The 24,161-nt window shown below is 34.8% G+C and overlaps 1 protein-coding gene across 8 annotated transcripts in view; it reads right to left on the reverse strand.

Annotated features, from left to right (window-relative positions):
- METTL15 (methyltransferase 15, mitochondrial 12S rRNA N4-cytidine) overlaps window positions 1-24,161 on the reverse strand; it is a 308,377-nt gene that overhangs the window by 130,135 nt on the left and 154,081 nt on the right. For 6 of the 8 annotated variants that reach the window (XR_010338340.1, XR_010338341.1, XR_010338342.1 and 3 more), the window contains 2 exons: window positions 22,396-22,587; window positions 18,131-18,309 (listed from right to left, as the gene is read on the reverse strand). Coding sequence is in view for 5 of the 8 variants with exons in the window: in XM_064365078.1 (XP_064221148.1) it covers window positions 18,131-18,309; window positions 22,396-22,587 (371 nt within the window). In the remaining 3 variants the exon portion in view is untranslated. The remainder of the gene's footprint in view (window positions 1-18,130; window positions 18,310-22,395; window positions 22,588-24,161) is intronic. The other 2 variants (XM_012452256.2, XM_064365077.1) reach the window with 2 other exon arrangements.

Here is a 24,161-nt window from a genome sequence, read left to right on the forward strand (position 1 = left end):
GTTCATTCAACAGATGTTAAAAATAAACAGATATTGGGCCAGATACGATGGCTCACACCTGTAATTCCAGCACTTTGGGAGGCCAAAACAGGCGGATCACGAGGACAGAAGGTTGAGACCATCCTGGCTAACATGGTGAAACTCTGTCTCTACTAAAAATACAAAAAATTAGCCAGGTGTGGTGGTGCACACCTGTAGTCCCAGCTACTCAGGAGGCTGAGGCAGGAGAATTGCTTGAACCTGGAGGTGGAGAATTGCTTGAACCTGGGAGGTGGAGATTGCAGTGAGCCGAAATTGCACTACTACACTGTAGCCTGGGCAACAGAGCAAGACTCCATCTCTTATAAACAAACAAACAAACAAACAAACAAACAGGTATCTCTAGACATCTAAAATATGTTGTCTAATTTAGTTATCCAAGAATCCTTTGATGTAGCTATCACTACCCATATTTTACAGATAAAGAAATAGATTCAAAGAAGATATATTTACAAAGCTAGTAAATTACAGAGTCAGTGCAAATCTATGTGACTCAGTAATTCTTGCTTTTTCTAGGGCAGTCTATTGATCTCTTTAACACATGATCTAAAAGATGTAAAGTATTCAAGTAAATTACATATGATTGCTCTATCCTTGAAGAGCTCACACAGTTTATAAGGTAGACAAAGTATCATGAAGCAAATGGTAGTCAGGCATATGAATACATAATGAAAAAGTAAGCAACTTCAGGAGGATGGCAAGAAGGAAACGTTCAGAGCAGGATCTAAAGTAATAATATATGAAGTGAATCTTGAAAGTGAGTATGAATTTCTTTTTTGTAGTTTTGGGGTTAGGGAGGACTGTGGAGGCAAAGAAGAGGTGAGAAAGGACATATCCTGTGGAGGAAGATCATACATAAAAAGATAGAAGTGAGAAGGCAGAAAATTAGTTTTGGAACCTGAATGATGAGCAATTTGATGTTGACATAGGTTGCTGTGTAGGGAAAAGGATGGTGGAGAAATTTGGGTAAAAAGACAGGCAGAAGCCGGATCACAAAGGGTGTTACTATCCATGTTAAGGAGTTTAGATTTTATTCTACAGATTATAGGAATCCAATGAAAGATATTAAGGAGAGGTGTGATATTAGAAGATTTGTATTTTACAAATATAACTCTGAAAGAATACTTTATAGATGTAACTCTAGTATAGCTGAAAGGAATTTAGGCTGGAGGGAGTTGGGAGAGAGAGAAAGGACAGAATCTATTTGGAAGACTAGGATAATTTTGGCAAAAGAAAATAAAGACTTAAAACAAAGGAAAGACAGTAGAAATGCAGAGAAAAAAAGAATTTAAGACATATTTAGGAGGAAGTATGGAAAAGTATTAGTGATGTATAGTCTCACTTCAACTCAAGGCTGATTTCAAGGTTTCTATTTGGGCTTTTGGAAAAATGTAGTTAGGTGCTCTGGAAACAGGAAAAGAGGCAGGATCAATGTAAAAGGTAAGATGAGATCTGAAAATATTGAACTTCATCTATTTGTGGGATATATACTGATTGATGCATTCAGAAAGTAGTGACATGCTCTCATCCAGAAGTCAATTAAGAAAAGTAGGGCCAAATATTGGACGGAGCTCAGAAGAAAGATTTGAGCTCCAGATGGGCATAAAGAAAATGTCAGATCTGTGGACATTGATGTGGGTACTTAGCATCATTTGAATAGTGAGCAAAGAACCAAAGATTGAAATCCCAAAAAACACCAACATTTAAAGAACAAGAAGAAGAAATAAGTACAATCACAGAAGTGGGAAGGAAAGAAACAGGAGAGTATCACAGAAATAAAGGGAAGAGTGGTTAAAAAATGAGATAAAGGGAGTGGTAAACTATTCAGCATCATACTAAAATTATTTGCCTAGATGTTCAATATCCCACTAGAGTTCAGACTTCTTACGAACATAAGAGGAAAATATATATGTGCGTATGTATATATGGTGATGGTTAAATCTTCTCTGTCAACTGGGTTAAGGAATCCCGAGATAGGTGATAAAACATTATTTCTGGGTGTGTCTGTGAAAGTGTATCCAGAAGAGATTAGCATTTGAATCAGCAGACTGAGTAAAGATCTGCCCTCAGACTTGACCCAGTGTAGATGGGTATCATCCAATCCCTTGAAAGCCTGGATGAAAAAAAGGCAGAGGAGGGCAAACTTGTTCTGTCTTCTGTAGTTGGGATAGCTGGGACACCCATCTTCTCCTGCCCTGGGACATCAAAGTTCCTGGTTCGTGGGCCCTCAAACTCCAGGACTTAAAACAGTGCCTGCTGCTCCTAATTCTCTTCTCAGGCTTTCAGCCTCAACTGAATTACACCACTGGCTTTTCTGGTTCCTAGCTTGCAATTTGCATATTGTGGGACTTCTTGGCCTCTGTAATTGCATGAGCCAATTCTCACAATAAATCCACCCTCATATATCTATTTTTATCCTATTGGTTCTGTTTCTCTGGAAAACCCTGAGTAATACATATAGCATATACATTTTTTTGAAAAAATATACACCACATAAATGTGTGTGTATGTATACATATATTTTAATTTTGCTAAAAGGAAGGAAAGTAGAAAAAGGTAAATCATCTAAAGAAAAAAATTATAAAAATGTTAAAATAAAAAATAATGGAAACAGAACAATGAGAAACTTATACAAAACATAAAATAGTTAAATGAATGAAGCAATATCTAAGAGATGAGAAGAAAATATTAGTAATTCAATAAGATACAAGAAGGCAACAATGCCATTGTTTATAATAAGAGTTTTTGTTCTTTTTTTTCTTTGCCTTAAAAACTCTCCTGAATTTGTCACTTGGTTACTTATTCTTCTAGTCCTTGCCTAAAAACCACTTCTTCAGGGAGGTCTCCCTAACACCCTTGACTAGGCTAGGTATTTCTATTGTACTCTCTCATTTACCCTGTACTTTTTGATCAAGACATTTACACAACTGATAATTATATATTTATTTGAATGATGATTTGAGTATTTACTGCCTGTTTCTCTCACTGAGAAAGTGAAAGATTAAATAACTTTCCAAAGTCACAAGACCATTGAGTAGCAAAACAAAGATTTAAATGCAGGTCTTTCTGATAGTATAAAGCCTGCCATGCCACATTGCCAAGAGGAAGATAAAAGAAAAACTGCTGTTCTAGTTTAAATCAAAGATCAAGCCAACTTTGGAAATAATAGATGGAACCTCTCTTTATCTGTCTCTCTCTCCATCACACACACACACAAGCAACAGCAGCATTTAAGCTAGGTCTTAATATGAAAATATTTGCAACTGGTGGAGATGTAAAGAGATTTTTTTTCCAGGTGGAAGATATATCACAATCAAAGATAGAAGAAATATAATGTAAGACATGTTTAGGGGAAAAGGAAAGAACAGTCAGGCCAGAATGTAGGAGAATAGTAAGACAAAATATGAAAAAAGAATAGCTCAGACTAAAAAATGGGCCTTCAAAAATCAAGCTCAGGTGTCTGGGATCAAATGCATCTGTAACTGGAGTCATTGGAAGTTTTCAGCAATTAAATGATGTGATTAATAAAGCTGTAATATCTTAGGGAAGTGGTTGGATATTAAGGAATGGTGTAAAGCTCACTCAAATTAAGATTCTGAACAATTATTAAAAGGAGGTATAGGAATCACAGAAATCCAACTGCAGAAAATATTACTAGGCCTTCAGGGAATTGAGAAGCCACCAGACAAGCATTCTTTTCATGCCTGTGTTTTGTTATATATTCATGGGTGTGTGTGTGTGCGCGCATCTCTGAACATTTCCTCCATTTTGTAGACATTCGTTCTTTCCTCAAACTAATTTCTTCATTCTGCTCTTGGTTCCCAGTTTTCCTAACTCTGACTTTCACCTTGCTTTGGATTGACAATTAGGCAATTCTGTCCCCAAATCTGTATTTCCAGTACCATCTAATTGTACTTTCTGAGTTTTCTGGCTCACATTTTAAGAGAAGTATCTAATTTACATGACACTCCAATTAGTTGCTTCTTAAGTAAACTGGTATAAACATAGGTGCCTAGGTTTCTTTATCAGGTATCAGGAATTGATGGAGGTCAATGAAATTCAATGGGAAGAACATATGGGTTGGATAGAAACTCCAAAATATGTGTAATGCAGATGGATCTGAGTGGAAAAAGTGAACATGGGTAGGCCTCTGAGAAGTCTATTGTAATAGTCTAAATAACAGATAAACAATGGTAGTGGTGGATATGGACAAGAGATGACTTAATTAAGAGCCACACTCAGGACAGAAGTTGATCAAATAAAAATTGTGTGTAGGGGGCACAGAAAAAAAAAATGATTCAGGGATATCTCTGACGTTTCCATCCCAGAGACTAGGATCATGCTGTTGTAGCATCATAAAACACAGGAGATTGAATGGCCCAAAAATACACTTTCTTCTTACAAGAAAGGAAATGAGAATCAGAGAAAAACTTATTTGTCTTGAGTAATAGTCAATTATTGGCAAAAGAGGAATCAGACTCAGGGAAACTGGACTTGGCCAGAGGATGGTGATAAAAATCTGGACCATGGGTTGTGGGGTGTGCTCCAAGATCCCCAAAGCAATTGACATTCAATGGGAATAATTAAAAATGCAAAGTGAAAGGCACTTATGTTAGTAAAGCAAAGATGAAAGGTAATAGCAGTAGACACTAAATAGTAAGAGACCAAGTAGAAGTTTGTCATGGCTAGAGTTAGTCACAGTTGGGCAGGTATAGAACAAGTGAAAAACAAACAAGGACCAAGAACCAAGAAGAGTTTAAAGAGGAGGTTTATCACTCAACAGTGGTGGAGTGAGTCAAGAGTGAGATTTGTGATGAGTGAAAAGCGAGATATGTATATCAGCCAGGTAGTTGGCAGCAACCAAATGGAAGCCAGATATTACAGTAAGGAAAACAAATCCAAGAAGAGGAGATGATTTTGATGGAGAATATACTGAAGATTTCAACACTGTACATTTTGATACTGAAGTATTGACATGAAATTTTGGCAGATATACAGAGCAGACTACTACAAATGAGGGAGTACAGCTTGGAAATATAAGTCTGAGCCAGAGCCATCTATCTAAGTATCCATCGATCTACCTATGATCAAACTATCTATCGAGTGATTGATCAAATGGCTATCCATCTTGCCATTCATATATACGTGTCTATCTCTCTATCTATCTATCTATCAGTCATCTATCTTATCTTTCTATCTGATGAACCTGCTAAGGGAGACACTTTAGCGATGAAGAGGTTTCAATGCAAATGTTATTATGCTTTGGTGATATTACAGAATAACTATCATTTAAAAAGCCCTCTCAACAAAAGATTACTAAAAAAGACATAAATTATAGGGTCCATGTGGTTCATATAAGATAGTTGAATTATTTTAAAGGAGAGTAAGAAACTTACGACCAGTTATAGCTAATTTCAAGAACTCTCTCTTCTTTGAAGCACTACTTAAAAAATTACAACCCTGGGGAGGTGTCTATTCTATAAGAGGTACTGTCTTAAGCAGTGTTTAATCTTTGGTTACCATGCTATTATCATGTAAATCCATCATCCCTATGATTTTAAGGCAGTCATTTTAAATGGAGCAGGTAAAAAACCTGTCAAACAAGGAAAACTACAGAACAAGTTAGATTCTTTATCACAGAGTGCATGAATGCCAAGCAGGGGTTGGGGGACAAGAAGGGAAGAAAAGAGGGAGGTAAACAGGAGCAGTAGACAAAATAAGCAGAAATTGAAATCCATAGTAAAAGCATATATAAGATGTCTTCTATGAGGCTACAAAATAAGTCTAGTTGCTAAATTGAGCAGTATCCAGAATAATCCTCATGCTGCCTCCCAGTCTCTCAGAGACCAGGCAGGAGCTGAGATAGCTATCTTTCTTATTAACATGTGTAGCTTTATAATAATCTTCTCATTATTCTTCCCTTCTCATTATCATGTATAGCTTATAATAATCCTTTATTACTTAAGTTTGCCTAAATACCACTTTGACTTCTACAACCTAAAGAAGCCTAACATGATACTTTTTGCTTGGCTAAATATGTATGTGAATATGTAGGAAGGAAGGGAAGAAAAGCAGAAATAAGCATTAAAACCAAAGGGGATGTTTATATGTAAAATCATCTGAAGAAGTGCTGACTATATTTGCATATGCATATGCACAAACACACACATAAAATCAGCAGATGAAATAAGCAGAAAGTACTAGACTTAAGAGAACATATATATGAAATAATATTTATTATGTTTTAAATGAAGTAAGATTTGAAATAATCAATAGAGAGCATAACAAACGAATAAAATGAATACTTTTAAAAATAGAAATTTTAGGCTGGGCGCAATGGCTCACGCCTGTAATCCCAGCACTTTGTGAGGCCGAGGCGGGCGGATCACGAGGTCAAGAGATCGAGACCATCCTGGCCAACCTGGTGAAACCCTGTCTCTAATAAAAATATAAAAATTAGCTGGGCGTAGTGGCGCGTGCCTGTAGTCCCAGCTACTTGGGAGGCTGAGGCAGGAGAATTGCTTGAACCTGGGAGGTGGAGGTTGCAGTGAGCCAAGATCGCGCCACTGCACTCCGGCCTGGCGCCTGGCGATGAAACAAGACTGTCTCAAAAAAAAAAAAAATAGAAATTTTAGGAGTGACTGGTGAATTAAAAAATTTAACAAATGGGTTAAACAGCAGATTATATATATCTTAAGTGCGAACAAGTAAAGTATCTTACCTAGATTATAACACAGAGTTAGAAAGATGTGGGAAATACAAGAAATGTGTTGCACAGGAGTAGAGAGAATGGGAGGGAAAAAAATATGGTTAGAAATAAAGTCTGACATTTTTAGGAATATAGAAATGGTAAAGAAGCTCATTCTGTTTCATGCAAGGCCAATAAAAACAAAATCACAACCAAGCACATCACAGTTAAATATGAATGACAGGGAAATATTAAAAGTAACCAGAGAAACAGAAAGAATAACTATAAAATAATGACAAGCAGACTTTTCATTAGCCATAATAGATGTCAAAAGATAATGAAATAGTATCTTCAAAGTACTAAATGAAAATAATCATAAACCTATCAATTCTACTCAACTAAGCATCATTCAAAAGTGAGAACAAAATAAAGATACAGTTAGACAAATGTAGCAACATGCTCTCATAATTTGTCTAACTCTGTCTTTATCTCCATGGGAAATATCTTGAAATATGTACTTAGATAGGATGAAAATTAATCCCAGAAATTAATGGGATTCATGAAAATATTATAAGCTAAGAAATCAGTAAACATATACCTATAGCCAAATAAATACTATGAAGTCTGCTAACTAGGAAATACCATTTTTTTTGTTAATTCTTAGAAGGTAAAGCATTTGTCTTCATCTTTATGTGCCTTCATCAGTGCCTAGCACAAAGTAGACTCAGAATAAATACCTGATGGTTAAATGGATACATAATGTGTATATGAAATGGGTATTTCTAGGTCAAATTCACTACTTTGCTAAAGAGAAAACAAATTACAGAAGACTAACTCTGTATTTTATGACATACTGAGCCCGATTTACCCTTTAAGAGAAGAGGAAAGATATTACAAGTGCAAAGACAATTTTTACGTTTTCTCTTATTTTTGTAGGTCTGAGTCTACCTAATAGTAAGTGCCTATATGCTGAAGAAACTTGTTGATTAAAAGGTCTTCTTTACTACTTGTCCCTAGTTGAGCCCATTGTGTAAACATCGAAACTATAAAAAAATGGCCATTCATTTATTCATTAGAGAAATATTGATTGAGCATCTATTTTAAGACAAATAGTATATCAAGTTTTGATGATGTAGCAATGAAGAAAACACATCTAATACTTCCTCTCATATAGTCTGTAGTCCAATTGATAAGGAAGTCATTAAATAGATAATTATGTATTAGGAGAGGTAGGAAGTCAGCAAATATTTCTTGTTGCTTACTGTGTGCTATATGCTATTACACACAAAAAAATGTAAAGAGAGGTGATCTAGTCTACAATTTATAATACAGTAGAAGTGATTCTAAGCAATATACAGTCATGAAGATTACAGTGATAAAATCAATTAAAATGTTTGGAAAATGATGAAACTGCTAATATTTTTGATAAAAGTGAAGAGTTACAAGAAAGATAAAAATATATTAAAAGTTAACATAAATTCCTATTTTAAAAATTCTAAGAAACACATTTTCTAGATATTCTGTAATTTTTCAAAGTCAACCACAAAGCAAAAGATGCAGTGTATAAAATTTGGAAGTATTATTCTTAATTTTTAGTAATAAAGTTTAAATATCAAAACTATTCTTTCTTCCATTATTCCCTCCTAGCCTTAGAAATGTAATCTTTGATCTTTGTCAATCCATTAAAATTAGGAATTCTCTTTGACATTCTTTTATGATAACTTGAACATTTTAAACTTTAAAAGTGAAAGCATATGTTTGTCTTCAAAGGACATTCTGAAACACACAAACATAATAGGTGATGTGTGACACTACTACTTTAAGGAGTACAGCTGCATATTGTTGATTCTCTCAATATTTTCAGGTGAAATAAAGAGAACATGTTATTGTACCTACCACCTAGACAAGCTCTGCATCCATGTAAATATCAAAAACAAGATAGTAGTACAAATAACATGTAAGAGTGCCTGATCTAAATTCTCAAATAAATATCTATCATCAAATTCTTAAGGTTTCTGAATAACTAGTTAAAGGAACAAATAATCTTCCTTCTTTATTAGACAATAAAAAGGAGGAAAAGATGGCTTGGCTAGTTATATGTATATCTTCACAGAATTAATATCAATGTGAAAACTGCTAATGTGTCAAACATACAATGACAGCAGGTTACTCTAATTTTCACTTGCAGAAGTACACAAAGTATAAAATAATAAGAAATGGAGCAATGAGGTAACAGGATGAATTTTCTTTTCTCTTTTTCTCTAGAAGCAGTTTGAAATTCAGCCAGAATCAGGAAGATCTTCAGTACCTGATTATACTAAATTGCTGACTAAAAGTCTGATCCAGATCAAGGTCATTTAGGAAAGGGGATTCCAAGATAATGAGGAATTCCAGGAATTTGGAATTCTATTTGGTCCTAGAATCAGACTCTGAATTGCTTGCCTTCTACTCATCTCAGCCCCCTGAAATCCCACCTACTTCTTCATTTATTTGTTCATTCATCTTTTCATGTCAGAAATCAATGAGTTTCTATTAGTTGCCAGGAACTCTTCCATAAATAGGCATCTTTTGCCCCTAAAAGGCCTAACTCAAAGGTCTCCTTGTCTATAACTTCTACTCAACCCCTCCCCTCATTAAGTTTAACTTCTCACTTCATCAAAATAAATTTCTCCTTTTTCTGGGTTCCCATACCTTTTTGTTCATGACTCCATTATGTATAGTATTTATCAAAAGACATAAAGTGCTGAGAGTATGTGATATCTTGAAGACTGAGATGTCAGCTATCTCCAGCAACACTGTTATACCTTAATCATAAGAAAGGGATCTAGATCTGTGTTATAATTAAGAACACAGAGTGTAAAATGAGATTACTAGCTTCTAATCCCGGCTCTAGTTGACAAGAAAGTAACCTAACCTTTTTATATTTCACTTACCTCATCTGTAACATTGGGATAAAACCAGTACCAGCCTTATGGGTTGCTGTGAGGATTAAGTGAGTTAATACACGAAAATGATTTCACATAGTACCTAGTATTTGTTCAGTAAGTATTAACTAGCAATATTATTTATCATTATTATTATCATTAAATTAGGGTTGGGCCACAGTCAGTTGGGATTGGAACATTCCCTGTTCCCCATTTGGTGCTACAAACCGAGAATAGCTAGATTGTTTTAGGAAAAAATATTTAGGTTTTCTTTCTTTTTTCCACATTCCATTCCCTTGTGAGTTGGAGTTCATATACAGAATGTCTTTTGAAAGGCTTACTTATTAAAATAAGAAATAAAACATAAGTTTACTTAAGAAATGTCATTTGATAATTTAGTCAGCATGTCACTTTAGACACAGTGTGTAATAGATTGAATTCAAGAAATTTGAAACAGAAGAATAAGTGTAATTATTACAGCAGTGACAATGACAACTATAACATATTGGCAAGCCATCCAAATTCAACTGTAGGTTTGACCATGCCATTTTCCATCAGAGTGACAACTGAACACTCTAACGCTTTTACTTTGATTTCTTGATCATGGTGATGTTAGTATAAAAGGTACATTTTGAGAAAAATGAAGGAAGCAACATGTAGGTTATTAAACAATAAAAGGATGTCAAATTATCTTGATCAGGAATAAGTTTATGTTCCAACTAAAATGATGGTAATGACTATTTCTTAATAAATTTAATTATTATTATTTTTTGAGACAGAGTTTTACTCTGTCACCCAGGCTGGAGTGCAATGGCATGATCTCAGCTCACTGTAATCTCTAACTCCGGGTTCAAGTGATTCTCATGCCTCAGCCTCCTGAGTAGCTAGGATTGCAAGCATGTGCCACCATACCTGGCAAATTGTGTTTTTAGTAGAGTCAGAGTTTCACCATGTTGCCCAGGCTGGTCTTGAACTCCTGGACTCAAGTGATATGCTTTCTTTGGCCTCCCAAAGTGCTCGGAGTATAGAGTGAGCCACCATGCCCAGCATAAATTTTATTTTTATCATTATATTTTATTTTGAAGGTTCTCTGAATTAACAAAATGATGCTAAAAAAAAGATGATGGTTTCAGATACAAGTTGAGGCATGAGCCGTCAATGCTACTGTGGAAGGATATATGTTACATGTCCCAGTGCAGAAAAAGATGATTATTCTTCTCATTCCTAAAAGTCACATAACTCCTAAGGGAAGAACATCTTGGAATGAAGTGATCAAACTATCACAAATCATACTGTTTGGATATGAACAGGAAAATACAATTGGAAATAGAAGTCCATACTCAGAGTTTCAACTACTACATTCCTTTACTCTCTGAATTACATTAGTTATGAATACAGAGGAGAGAAAAAAAATGCTTACAAGTATATTTGCACTTTAAATTTCACAGAGAACATTCCTATTTATTGGTCATAGCAAGATTAGTTATTCCTATTCTCCAGATGAGAAAATGAGGGTTAGAGAAGATAAGTCAACTTACTGAAGTTCACAGAACAAAGAAGAGGCACAACCAGACACAAAACTTGAGAGTTTTTGATTCCGTGTCCTGGAGAGTCTCACCTATTCCTCAAGCTGCTTTAATTTATATGGAAGACTTTGATGCTCAGGTTGTCTCCCTCTTCAACGTGAAGGAAAAGTATAGTTTATCCTAAGTAACACCTAAGAACTTATATATTTTTTCCCTTGAATTTTCAATTTTACTTTGGCTAAGAATGTATGTATCTTTTTATTGATTTATTTGTTCAACAAGCATTCGTTAAGTTCTTGCCATGTACACAGTTCATGAGTCAGAGTAAAGGTTACACAAAAGTTTCAGGGAAGGAATACATCTATATATTTAATCAACATGAATCACAAATATCTAAGAAGTTTCTCCCCCTCCTTTCTCTCATTCACATAATTATGTTAGAAGCCTTCTGTCACTTTTTGATTGTTTAGAGATCAATTATCTATTTTTATCAATTATTTATTTTTATTTAATCTAAATCTCAATGATCTGAAAAGTGATTGGTATACTTCTTTGATTTTTAACGTGAGCTCTGAGACTACAAGTGAATTTCAACATTGGTTTAAGCAAAACATAATTAGCATGGTTTTGTTTACTAAAGAAAATAATGATTATTATAATTATTATTTGCCTCCATTTTAAGATGAGGTCTGGATTTATTCAAGTTCACACAAACAGTAAGTTGTAGAACCAGAACTTGAACAAAGATGTTTTCATTAAACTAGTTAGCATTTAATTGGTAATTTCCTTGATGCAACCAGAGAATGAAAAGAGTACTACAGTATGAAAAAGCTCAGATATAAAATATGGGCTGGCTCATGAGGAAAATACCCAGATTTCTTTATTCAAAGGAATGTCTAGAACCCGTCTTATTTTTAAGACTATGCAAATCAAATATACATCAATTATGCCAAATCCAGATCACAGCCATTTTTTCAAAATTAAGTGCATAAATTTTCTTAAGAGCTTGAGAGTTTTCATATCTGTCATCATTATGAAGGATTTTTAATTAATAAAAATATTCTATCAAAGCATTATTCTTCTTCACAGCATTCCTAAAGAATAAGATAGGAATCTATATCATTTCAACTTACAAAGATGAATAAAGTACTAGAGGGCAATATAGTTTCTGAACTTTTCTGCATATGTTAGCGTTAATGTGGGGGATAAATTAGTTGTTTTCATGCTGCTGATAAAGACATACCCAAGACTGGGCAATTTTCAAAAGGAAGAGGTTTAATTGGACTTACAATTCTACATGGCTGTGGAGGCTTCACAATCATGGGAGAAGGCAAGGAAGAGCAAGTCATGTCTTATGTGAATGGCAGCAGGCAAGGAGAGCTTGTGTAGGTCTCAGATCTCATGAGACCCATTCATTATCATGAGAACAACATGGGAAAGACCTGTCCCCATGATTCAGTCATCTCCCCATGGGTCCCTCTCACAACACATGGGAATTATGGGAGCTACAAGAAGAAATTTGGGTGAAGATACAGAGCCAAACCATATAAGAGGACATTTGCTTCTTATGACCTACAAGACTGAACATCAATTTTTAAAATTAATGTTGAAGTTATTTTACTGAATCCAAACATTTTAAAAGCAGAAATTTTCTGACTAAATGTGCATTTTGTTAACTATATAAATTTACATTGAAAAAGTATTGCCAGGAGCAGTTGCCTATACCTGTAATCCCAGCTACCCAGGAGGCTGAGCCAGGAGGTTGGGGATCGCTTGAAGGCAAGAGTTCAAGATAAGCAGGGCAACATAGTGAGACCCTATTTCTAAAAATAAAAATTAAAAAAATTAGCCTGCTGTGGCGTCGGGCACCTGCAGTCCCAGCTACTCAGGAGGCTGAGTCAGGAGGACAGCTTGAGGCTCACAGATCACTGCAGCCTTGAACTATGACTGCAGCACTGCACTCCAGCCTGGGCTACAGAAGGAGACTCTGTCACTTAAAAAAAGTTTTTTGATAAAAAAAATCTAAAAAATGTATTTACTAAATACCTTTCAAGGGTCAAACATTAGCCTAAATGCTGGGACACAGTAATTAGTACAAACGTCAAGACAGTGCTTATAATCTTGGTGCTTACATTCTAGAACAATGCTGTCCAGTAAAGATACAATGTGATTCATGCTATTTAAAATTTTCTATAGCCATTATTTAAAAAGCAAAATATTAATTTTAATACCATATTTGACCCAATATATCTAAAATATTACCACTTAAACATGTAATGAGGATAAAATTATTTTTGTAATATTATATATATTTTTCAAACTAAGTCTTCAAATCTGGTGCATATTTTAGATTCATAGCACCTCTTAATTCAGAGTAGCTACATTTCAAGTGCTTTATAGCCACATGTGGCTGTTGGCAATGGTGTTGCACAATATAAATCTAGGGGAATATTTAAATAGTAAGCAAGCAATAAGATACAGCATAAGAAGTGCCAGACAAGGGAATGCAGTACGATGGCAGCACATAGGAGAGCATCTCAACTAATGTGAGTAGGGTTGGAAAAAAACTTTGTGAGGAAGTGACATTTCAACTAAGCTCTAAAGGATGAGCTGAAATTAGCCAGAGAAAAGGAAAGGGGTAGGGCAGGGAGATGAGAGAATAGGAAGGTCAATATTCCAGGCAGAAGGACATCCAAGGCCTGCAGGTGAATGACTATGGTGTACTGGAAAGACTATAAGAACTTCAATATGGCTGGAACAAAGACTATTATGTGGAAACGGGAAGATGAAAAGACAGGTAGGAGTCAATTCATGAAGGAAGTTGCAAACCATTTAAAGGAGTTTGGCCTTTATTCCATTTAAAGGAGTTTGGCCTTTATTCTAAGAAATCTATCCTTTCTAAGTCCTCTAGGACTGTATTATATTTATGGAACTGGCAACTTCAGACTGAAATGTGCTCGTCTTCACTGGAATACAATGAGGAGTAAGAGACATGAAGATGAAGAGGCTAAAGCTGGATTTATTAGAGGTAATGAAGAATCTAATTTGGGATTAGATGAGTCCCTTAGGCCATTTTCAACTCTTAGATTATAGAACTCTTAACTCTTTAGCTAGAACATTAGAATAAACATTATGCTTAATAAAATGTGGATGTTATTTATAAATCATTTTTGGAGGGAACACTGTATATAACACTGCAAATGTGTTAAATATTTATATTAAGATTCATGGCTGGTAGTTCTGAATAGTATATATATGAACATTTGTGGTAATAAGAACAGTGAAATCCTACAGGTTGTTTTTGGAATTCTCTTGTAAGTTGCTTATAAATTACTGCTTTGATAATTTGCAAAGTAATTCACAATGGTTGTAAGTGCTCTGTTCTAACTTGGAGCCTTGAATCTGTCTTTTAGAACTCCCATGATATGGAAGAGTACTGGAACTGTAGTTATCAATACTAGCAAAAGGCACCAAACTTTATATTTACAATTTACAACTTAATCATCTGACTTACAGGATCCCACTGAGTGTGTGATTCCAAGTGCATTGTTTTTCCTTGTCCTACTGAATCATTAGCTTTTGGAAATCAAAGAAAGTGATTTATATTTCTATCCATATGGATTTTAATATGTGTCAAGAACTGTGCTGCATATTTCCTAGAGTGCTTGATAGTTTTGAAGATATTTAGTATGAATTTATCAGAATCAGAAAATACATTTAAATAGTCACTGCATTTTATATCTTGCTAAAATACATGTTTGTTAAACAAACACATTGCTTAGGAATTGTACTGGGTTTATAGAGTCCCCCACAATTCATGTCTACCCGGAACCTATAAATGTGATCTGACCTGGAAATAAGGTCTTTGCAGATATAATCAAGTTATGATAAGGATACACTAGATTAAGTGTGGGTCCTAAATCCAACATGACTGGTATCCTTATAAAAAGAGGGAAATCTGGGCACAAAGACAGATGCCCAGGGAGAACGCCAAGTGACTATGGAGGCAGAAACAGTGATACATCTACAAGCCAAGGAACACCAAGGATTGCTGGCAACTGCCAAGTGCTAGGAATAGTAAGGAAGGATTTTCCCCTAGATCCCTGCTAACATCTTGATTTCAGACTTCAAGTCTCCAAAACTGTAAAAGAATAAATTTCTGTTGTTTTAAGACACCAAGTTTGTAGTACTTAGTAACAGCAGCCCTAGAAAACCTATACAGGAACCTGTGCCCTACCAATTGCATCTCATATTTCCTTTATATAGCAGCTCTTGATTTATTTGACTTGACAGATTTAACCCTTTTCTCTGTTAAACAAACTGTGTGAGGGTAGGATTCTATTCTTTGGATTCTCTGGTATTTCTATACAGTTCTAGTCCCATCAAAAGAGCTGTGCACTTCCAGCCCAGAATGTTCACTGTTGGAAACTTTGGAAACCCCTGTTAAAGGTGAATCACTTAAAAAATTCAATCAGATTAGGTATGAGTGAGGCAATTATAAAAGACTGAAATGAGATCATGAAAATCTAGAAAAAATTCTCATTCAGATTGCTTTGCAAAGCCTTTAAAGTCTTAGTTCATTTTACTAAAACTAAAACCAGAACTTGTAGGACTTATGTCATGGGTGTGGTTTATTAAGAATAACTTTGTGAAGTTGCAATTAAAACCCAAGCACACATGCACACGCGTGCGCGCGCGCACACACACACACACACATGTGTATTTGTCTAGGTTCTATAATTCTCTGCTTTTATCAAATTTTCTATTGACTATATTATCATAACTCTTGATTATAATAAATAAGAAAGAGAATTTTCACTGTAAGAAGTTATTACATGATGTTTTTATTTAGTTCCCTGACTGTATACTCTATTAGTCTATAAACTATATACACAGAGATTATATCTGATTCGCTCCTACTTTACCTTTAGTGTTAGGATAGTGCCAAGTATAGAGCAGCTTCTCTCAAACTATTTTTTAAACAAATGAGCACAAGATGAAAACACATTTTTGTTTTTCCCTTTTTCAAAAAATCGTATTATTAATAAAGTTTTATTATTATAGACTGATATTTAAGACATAAAAATGGCCTCATTCCAGATAACTCAATGTTTTAATGGTATTTACTAAAATGAGGTTTTATTTACCATATATGAATATTCTGACTTTTACTGTATCATTTCTCATAGCTCAATGTGCTTTCATATCATAATCTTTCTGAAAGTACTTAAATTGATCCTATTGTACACCTTCACATAATTTCTACTTAATGCCACAGTGTTATTTCTCCAAGTTTACAAAGTAGGATGCACAGACAGAAAAGGTAGCTTAAAGGCAGATTTCCAATTATGCCTCAAATTCATGAGCTTCCAAATTCTAGACCACTATTAACTCCGTCATTAATTAGGCTGTAACCCTGAGCAAACTATTGATCCTCCTTGAGTCTCAGTTTCCTTAGTAATCAGATGAGGTTTTCTGACTAGACAATTTCTAGGATGCTCTCTAGCCCCAAGCCCTCATTTTCAGCACCAATTTTAGATTTGTTTATGAATGAAAAATATAACTTCTCATTGCTTTTGTTTCCAATATGGGAGACAGAAAATAACACACGTAGTTAAAGAATTACAGAAAGGATACTGTGGAGATGTGCTACTGAGTACGGAGTGGGAAGAAGAAAAGGAACACCAGACAGAGGGTGACTTTAATGTCAACATGCTTGGATAAGCTCTTTTTTGAGGAGAAAAAAATGAAATATTTTATGTTCATATAACCACAAGAATTCTCCTCTTAAACTTGCCCAAAGAAATCTCAATGGTAAGTTTGAAGGCCCCTGAGGTATGCAGCTTAAAAAAGTAAAGGCTAGTCAACTCTTTATATTTTATTATAATAACTAAGTAGGATATAATCTTATTTAATTATGTAATAAAATAATTGCTATGATCTCTAAATCCTACTGATCTAAATGAATTTATAATTTTTACTCCTTAAACTATGGATAATATTAAGAAAGAGGCAGCTAATAGGTTCTTTTTATAAGTTACACAAATATTCCTTTTTAAAAAACTTATTAATACTGAAGTAATTTAATAGGAAGCACTGAAAAATACCTTAACACATTTCGTAAGTAAAAATGATACAGGGTTTCAGATGGTCCAACAAGATGAAGAATTTACGATTAGAATTCTGTTAAATAACTGCAAGAGTTACAGTTTTGCTTTGGAAAACTTTCATCATGGAACACAGCTGTGAAACAACTTTGGCTTCAAACAGAAAGGCCATAATAAAGCGCCTCCTAGCTAGAGTTAGGTTCAAGAGGTTTATGGTGGTGAATAGCAGAATAGCAGAAAAGATGAAACGTTTCAATAAGCCCCTCAGGCTGATTTAGTTAGCATTCACAAAGTGGAATAACCTATACATCACATACCCTTTGTTAGCTGGTTGTTTAGAATAGAAATATGAGTCACTGGATTTTATTTTAGCATTTGGGCAATGCAATTCTCCTTTTGCCTAAAATATTAAAATGCAGAAATGTGAAACTAAGAGAAGTAATGTCAGGTCTTATACAGGGTGCTTATCAACCATTGTGATGGATCAAGAAATCCTTTGGCTCATCATTCCATGTTTCACCTTGGTGGGCACAAATGATACATTATCTTATGTAAAAAAAAAATCTACTATTACACAAATTATCAAACTACAGTACATTTTAAAAAACTTTTTATGTGAGGGAGAGGTTTTGAAAGGGAAAAGCTTGCAAAAGCAAAAGAAAACTGACATTAGAAAAGGATAGGCAAGATTCTAACCTGCGTGATTTCAAGTACAAATGAATTCCTCTGGAAGTCTGGGGGATTAATGCACACATACATGTGCATGCATGCACACACACAAGCACACACACACATGAAAATATAATTTTTTTCCTCTTAGATACTGTTGAGAATTAATGAGGCTACCTGCAACGATGCTGGCAAGCTGCTGGGTTCTGGTAATGGGGTAGATGCTGCGTGCCTGAACAATTGCTGAAGCGATTTTCCTGGCATGCTTCTCCTCCCCGTATGCTCTTAGGATAGATGCAAGCGCCTGTTGATCTAAAGCATTCACAACATCAGCAGCAGTGGGCATGTCAGGGTACCTACGCACAAGAAGAGCCAATTAGTTCACTGACGTCAGTATTCATTGACAAGAGGTGAAACTTCAGAGTACTGAGATATAAAGTCAGACATATACACATAGTTGAGGTTTTAAAGTCAGAGACTGAAACCTTAAATGAAACAGACTTTCCATTTCAAATACCCATCATTATGGCAATGGTGATGGTTTGTAATATTTATCAAGGTCAAGGCAGCAGGAAGTTAAAATATTATACTAACCTTTAACTTTAATTCACAAAGAAATGTTTACTGTTCCTGTATATTTTTCTCTAACTAAAATAATGAAAAATGTTTAGATTTAAGTTGTTCAAAATTTAAATTGCTGCTTGAATTTTTTTTCAGTATAGAAGATACAACGTATGCTGATGATATTTAAACGAGTCTCAATCTGAAGAACTTGACTAAATCTGAAGCTGTAAAATAACTGATTACTTGTGTAGACACAAATTGAACTTAGAAAATCTATACAAATCTGATATTTGTATAGTATACAAAATTTGTATAAGTATACAAAAAGATACTGCTGATCAGTTTCCCTCACAAAAACTCAAAACAACCTTAATGGCAATAATGCATATTATTCAAATGTTTAACAATATTTGCTCATTCCTCCATAACAAAGATCACCATATGGTAAAACCTGGTACTCAATAAGCAGTATTGATCAAGTCTAGATAGTAATTTTAGGTGGAGGAAGAATAAAAAATACAAACCTCTGGTCAAATAAAATAAATTACAGTCAGAAATGGCATTCACTCTGTCAGACCATTCCTGTTTACTTTACTTTAGAGAAATAGGCCAAAGAATTCTAAGTGATAAGCTAATTGTGACCTTACATATTAGAAAAATAGCTTTGCTAACGGTACAGTTACTTCTCTTATAGTTAATATGTTGGATTGATTGTTGGTAACACATTGTGAGTATTTACAAGTAACAAGAATATGGTAGCTTGAAGACCTGAGGGTCCAACCAGAGTGGGGTTGCCAAGATACACCTGAAATTCTCCTTAAAAGTACTGAAATATACATTGTTAACATGCCTAGTGCCTCCAGGAGAAAATCTTTTTGCTGTCCTTGGCTTGTCCCCAGATTTGTCATCTCTTTCATCTCTCTTGATGTCTCTTTGTCTCTCTTTTTTGTCCAAACCTTGCTCTTCAGATCTTACAATAATTGTTTTTATGTAGGTCTGCCACTAAACCCATAGAACAATGAATATCTTTTAAGGTAGCCCTATTTCTGTATCAGTAGACTTTGCTTCTTCAGTTTTCAGGATGAAAATCTGGTCTTTGGAGTTCAATTGATCTGAATTAGAATCCTGGCCTGGCTACTCACATGAATACAATTTTTAACCTATTAGAACCCCAATTTTTAACCTATGAAATGAAAGTAAGAATTCTTAACTCACAGAATGGTTTGGACAATTATTGGTATACATATTGTAAAACAGAAATATAATGCCGGGAACATAAGAGATGCTCAATGCATGCCATTGCCCTTTAGATCTTCCTCATTCATAAATTTGCAAGGCATAATTCGCAGTTTAAACAACAAAATCCCCTGCTAAACCTGACCTATTTGTGAATTCAACTGCTCAAACCACTGAGCATTTGAATTAACTCTGTTAATGACGTGAAATTTAGAAATTTATACATAGGATACAGTCCAGCTTTACCAAGAGAATTTTATGATGAGTATGGATGTACTAGCAGTTTTTAATGATATTTTTCTATCTTTAAATAAGAAAATTTAAAAGCATTTTGTTCAACACACATAATTTTACTCCAAATAAATAATTGGACAATACACATAATTTTCTCTTACTCTTATATTAACAGTGATTGATGGCATAGTTTCCATAGTGCTACACTGGAAAGGTACAACACTGGAAGGTTTGGCAGGCTGCTACCCAGCTTGAGAACAGGCATTCATATGGTCAAGGAGTCAAGATCCAAGAGCTGCCCCCCAACTAACAGGTTAATAGATTTGATCTTGTCAGTCCTCCAGAGTTCACTGACTTACAGTGACTAAACTAAGAAAATATAAACACAAGTGATAATTTATTACCTTCTAGTGAAAACTATAACTATTAACAGAACTAGACTCTTAAATTCCTGAAGCTGTGAATTTCTTTCTATGGCTTCCACATGAGAAGCCTTACTGTAATCTGAAAGCTGCTGTTGAAATTGGGATCAGCACAGAATAAATTATGTTTTAAGACTTTACTGTTAAATGGTGACTGGTTAAGAAAGCCACTTGCATTCGTCTTCATCACAGGGATACTCTCTCCCTTCAGGAACTAACAGGCCATATTTTTTGACCAGGATTAGCCAAAGCAAACATATACCACTTGGATTAGCATTGCACATATTTGCATCTATGACTTTTCTTTTTCAATGAATTCATGTGAATCAACTCCCCCTTTTCAAACGTCACATACTTTCTTCAGATATGTTGAAATCTTTGATTAAGTTATAGTCTATACCACCTACCTGAAAGCCATTCAACATTTTAAGATATATTTACTCAACTCATCCATTAGGTATTGATTAAAGAGTTTAGTTCTTAGTGTCAATGTTATTTTCAAGCTCTTGGGAAAACCTCAGGGACCCTGATTCACAAACTACAATTTGCTGATAAGTCTTTAAATTAACAATATGGGATTTACTACTAGTAACTAGAAGTTTTGTTCATTGTATTTCAGAAACTGGTTTGATGTTTTATTACCTCTGCACAACCACCTCCATCTCCACACATGAGAATCTATTTGACCTTTATTATTAGTTACTTGTTTTTAAATGATTTTTATTATTTTCTTTTAAAATTATATCCTTCATTCTGTGAATGCCAACATGTGTAAAAGAAGGTAAAACACTTGGGAACAACAGGGTCCCAACAAATATAGGTCACGTGCCAAGTTAACAGGTCATATCACAACATAGGGAAAAAGGCTATATGTGAATACCACAAAACAAAGGAGTTTGTGATGAGGCATGATATGAGAGAGAAAAGCACAGTTAAGTTTTACAAGTACAGGCTGTCCATGCCCTAGGTCAGTATTGAGAACAGACACAGGTCCTAATCTAAGCTTTTAACATTAATTTGGACAATTAATACAAAGAAATTGTTGGCTGGGCACAGTGGCTCATGCCTGTTAATCCCAGCACTTTGGGAGGCCAAGGCAGGCAAATCACATGAGGTCAGAAGTTTGAGACCAGCGTGGGCAACATGACAAAACCCTGTCTCTACTGAAAATACAAAAATAATTAGCCAAGCATGGTGGTGCACGTCTGTAATCCCAGCTACTCAGGAAGCTGAGGCATGCGAATTACTTAAACCCAGGAGGAGGAGGTTGCAGTGAGCCAGGATCATGCCACTGCACTCCAGCCTGGGTGACAAAGACTCTGTCTCAAAAGAGAAATTATTTCTATACTTTCCTAGAATATGATTGTCTTTGTGTTATTTAATATATTTGAATAATGGAAAATAAATTCTAGTACTTCCAGGAAGAGGAGGTCAAAAGATATCCTATGTATAGGACTATGTTTGATATAGTACCATAAATTGTAGTTTCTCAAGAAGGTTCAAACAAAATGATTGTACAAGACAGGACAAAACATACTTGCTGACCTCTAAGATCTTGCCTTTTTTTTTTTTGTATTCTGAAAGAGGATGCATTAAATATATGTAGTTCTTTTTGCTTCTCACAAGAGGCATAGTTGGGCATGCATAAAAATGGAACCATTGTTGCAGTATCATGATATTTATTGATATTGGTTAACACTCTAAAACCCATATTGCATAAGTAAAAAAGATAATCAGAGTGAAAGTTATCCTCATTATCCTCTTCACTATTTTATGTAAAGGCAGTAATTGTTTTTCTTTAAACATCCCAAATCCAGAGAAATATTGATGTGTATAATGAGTATCGAACAAACTGATTTATTATGTATTGGTAGTGTTAGGTCTAGGCATGTGATGGAAATTTTGTAGTCTTAAAAAAATTAAATTCAGAGTGTTTGTGACAAATTGATTTCTTGCTGTGAGAAGAAATGCTTTATCAATACTCACCTGTCACCATCCATTCTCATGTCCAAGGGGCCATCTTTCCGAAGGGAAAAACCTCTTTCCGAAGTATCAAGTTGCATGGAGGAACACCCAAGATCCATAAGAACTCCATCAAAAGTCCCTGGCTGCACTTCAGCTTTCATTAATAAGGTTTCTGCCTGGCTGAACCGGCCCAGCATAGCTCGGATTTGTTTACTGTGGGTAAACCCAGGAGATAGCGAAAACACTTCTGTTATATTAAAGTCTTTCTAAAGTCTATGATCAATGGAAGAGAGCACATTCTATTATTACATGATTTAACCAATATATATTTACTGAGTGCTTGGTGTTGTATAAAGACATGGATATGGAAACTATACATCTTGAGTTTCAAACACCAGAGCTGGTTTAATGTAATTTTATTACTGCTGATAAACACAATTTATTGTATATCTTTGTGAAGGGATACAATATACTCATAAGTTAGAAAAATTATTTTGTCAAACCAGGTCTTTCAAATCTTCTTAAATCTATGGGTAGACAAAGAAGCATATGTCATTCTATCAAAAGAATAATAAGTCAATTTAAATACAATAACTAATAAAATAGAAATCATAAAAAAGATGTCAAATATGTTCAGACCAGGCATTTTAGCTTTCTCCATGTTTTTCCTATAATTTAGAATAGGGTATGCAGCTATAAACTCAAGGAATGAAACCATGACTAAAATAAATGCCTTCTTGCAGAAGCAATGTATTATCTCTCAGCAGGGATTCTGAAGTGAATGGAGCATTTAGAACCAACAGACAGGTAGGAGTTGGGATCACCTTGTAGCTATACTAATGCTTCTTCCTACACAAAGTGAGATGCTGCCTTCAGGGTTCTTCAGAAGCCTTAAGGCAACTAACATGCATTTTGGAAAGTGAATGAGAAGAGAAAATTCAGCAATACTCTCAAGGCATCATTCCCTCTGTTTAAAGGTGGGTACAGTGAGTTTGGATTTCAACAGTGTTAGAGAATTTACATTTACAATGTTTATTTATACATTATGTTGTTTAAGGTGAACTTCACAGTTCATTAGTAACTTTTTAATAAAATTCCAATGGAGAAAGTAATTGAATATCTGCTATGAGTCAAGCATTATGTTATTGGGAGTGTACATAAAGATTAATAAAGCATGACTTTCTGTGCTTTGAGCTGAGAGGAAAAGATATATAAACAGTTTACAAAATAATCTGATGGGTGCCACTAACAGAATGATGAACAAATTGCCCTGTTTTTATCTGGAGAATAAAAATGCTAATACTAGCATTGGAAACACAGAAATAACAGAATCTTACTACTGAAAGGCAACTCACAAGTCATTTATTACTATTACATAACTGATATTTGTATTTTTCCCCAATCCAACATCACTGCTGGGTGAGTGGACAGAAACATGGAGACTATATAGATATAGTCACTGTTTTAACTACCTCCTGTATACACCATTGGTGAGAGAGGGATTCCAATTCTAAAGTTGTTGAGACGGCCAAACAGGATTTCATCTGGCCCAACACTGGCCAGATGAAACAAAAGTTTTTTTTAATTTATATTTTATTTTATTTAACTTTTAAGTTCAGGGGTACATGTGCAGGTTTGTTATATAGGTAAACTTGTGTCATGGGTGTTTGTTGTACATACTATTTCATCAACCAGTTATTAAGCCTAGTATCTATTAGTTATTTTTACTGATCCTCTCCTTCCCCCTACTCTCCCCACTCTGGTAGGCCCCAGTGTGTGTTGTTCCC

This window comes from Aotus nancymaae, unplaced genomic scaffold (genome assembly GCF_030222135.1).
Source record: "Aotus nancymaae isolate 86718 unplaced genomic scaffold, 86718_ANA_hifiasm-v0.15.2.pri h1tg000059l, whole genome shotgun sequence".
Classification (NCBI taxonomy): Eukaryota; Metazoa; Chordata; class Mammalia; order Primates; family Aotidae; genus Aotus; species Aotus nancymaae.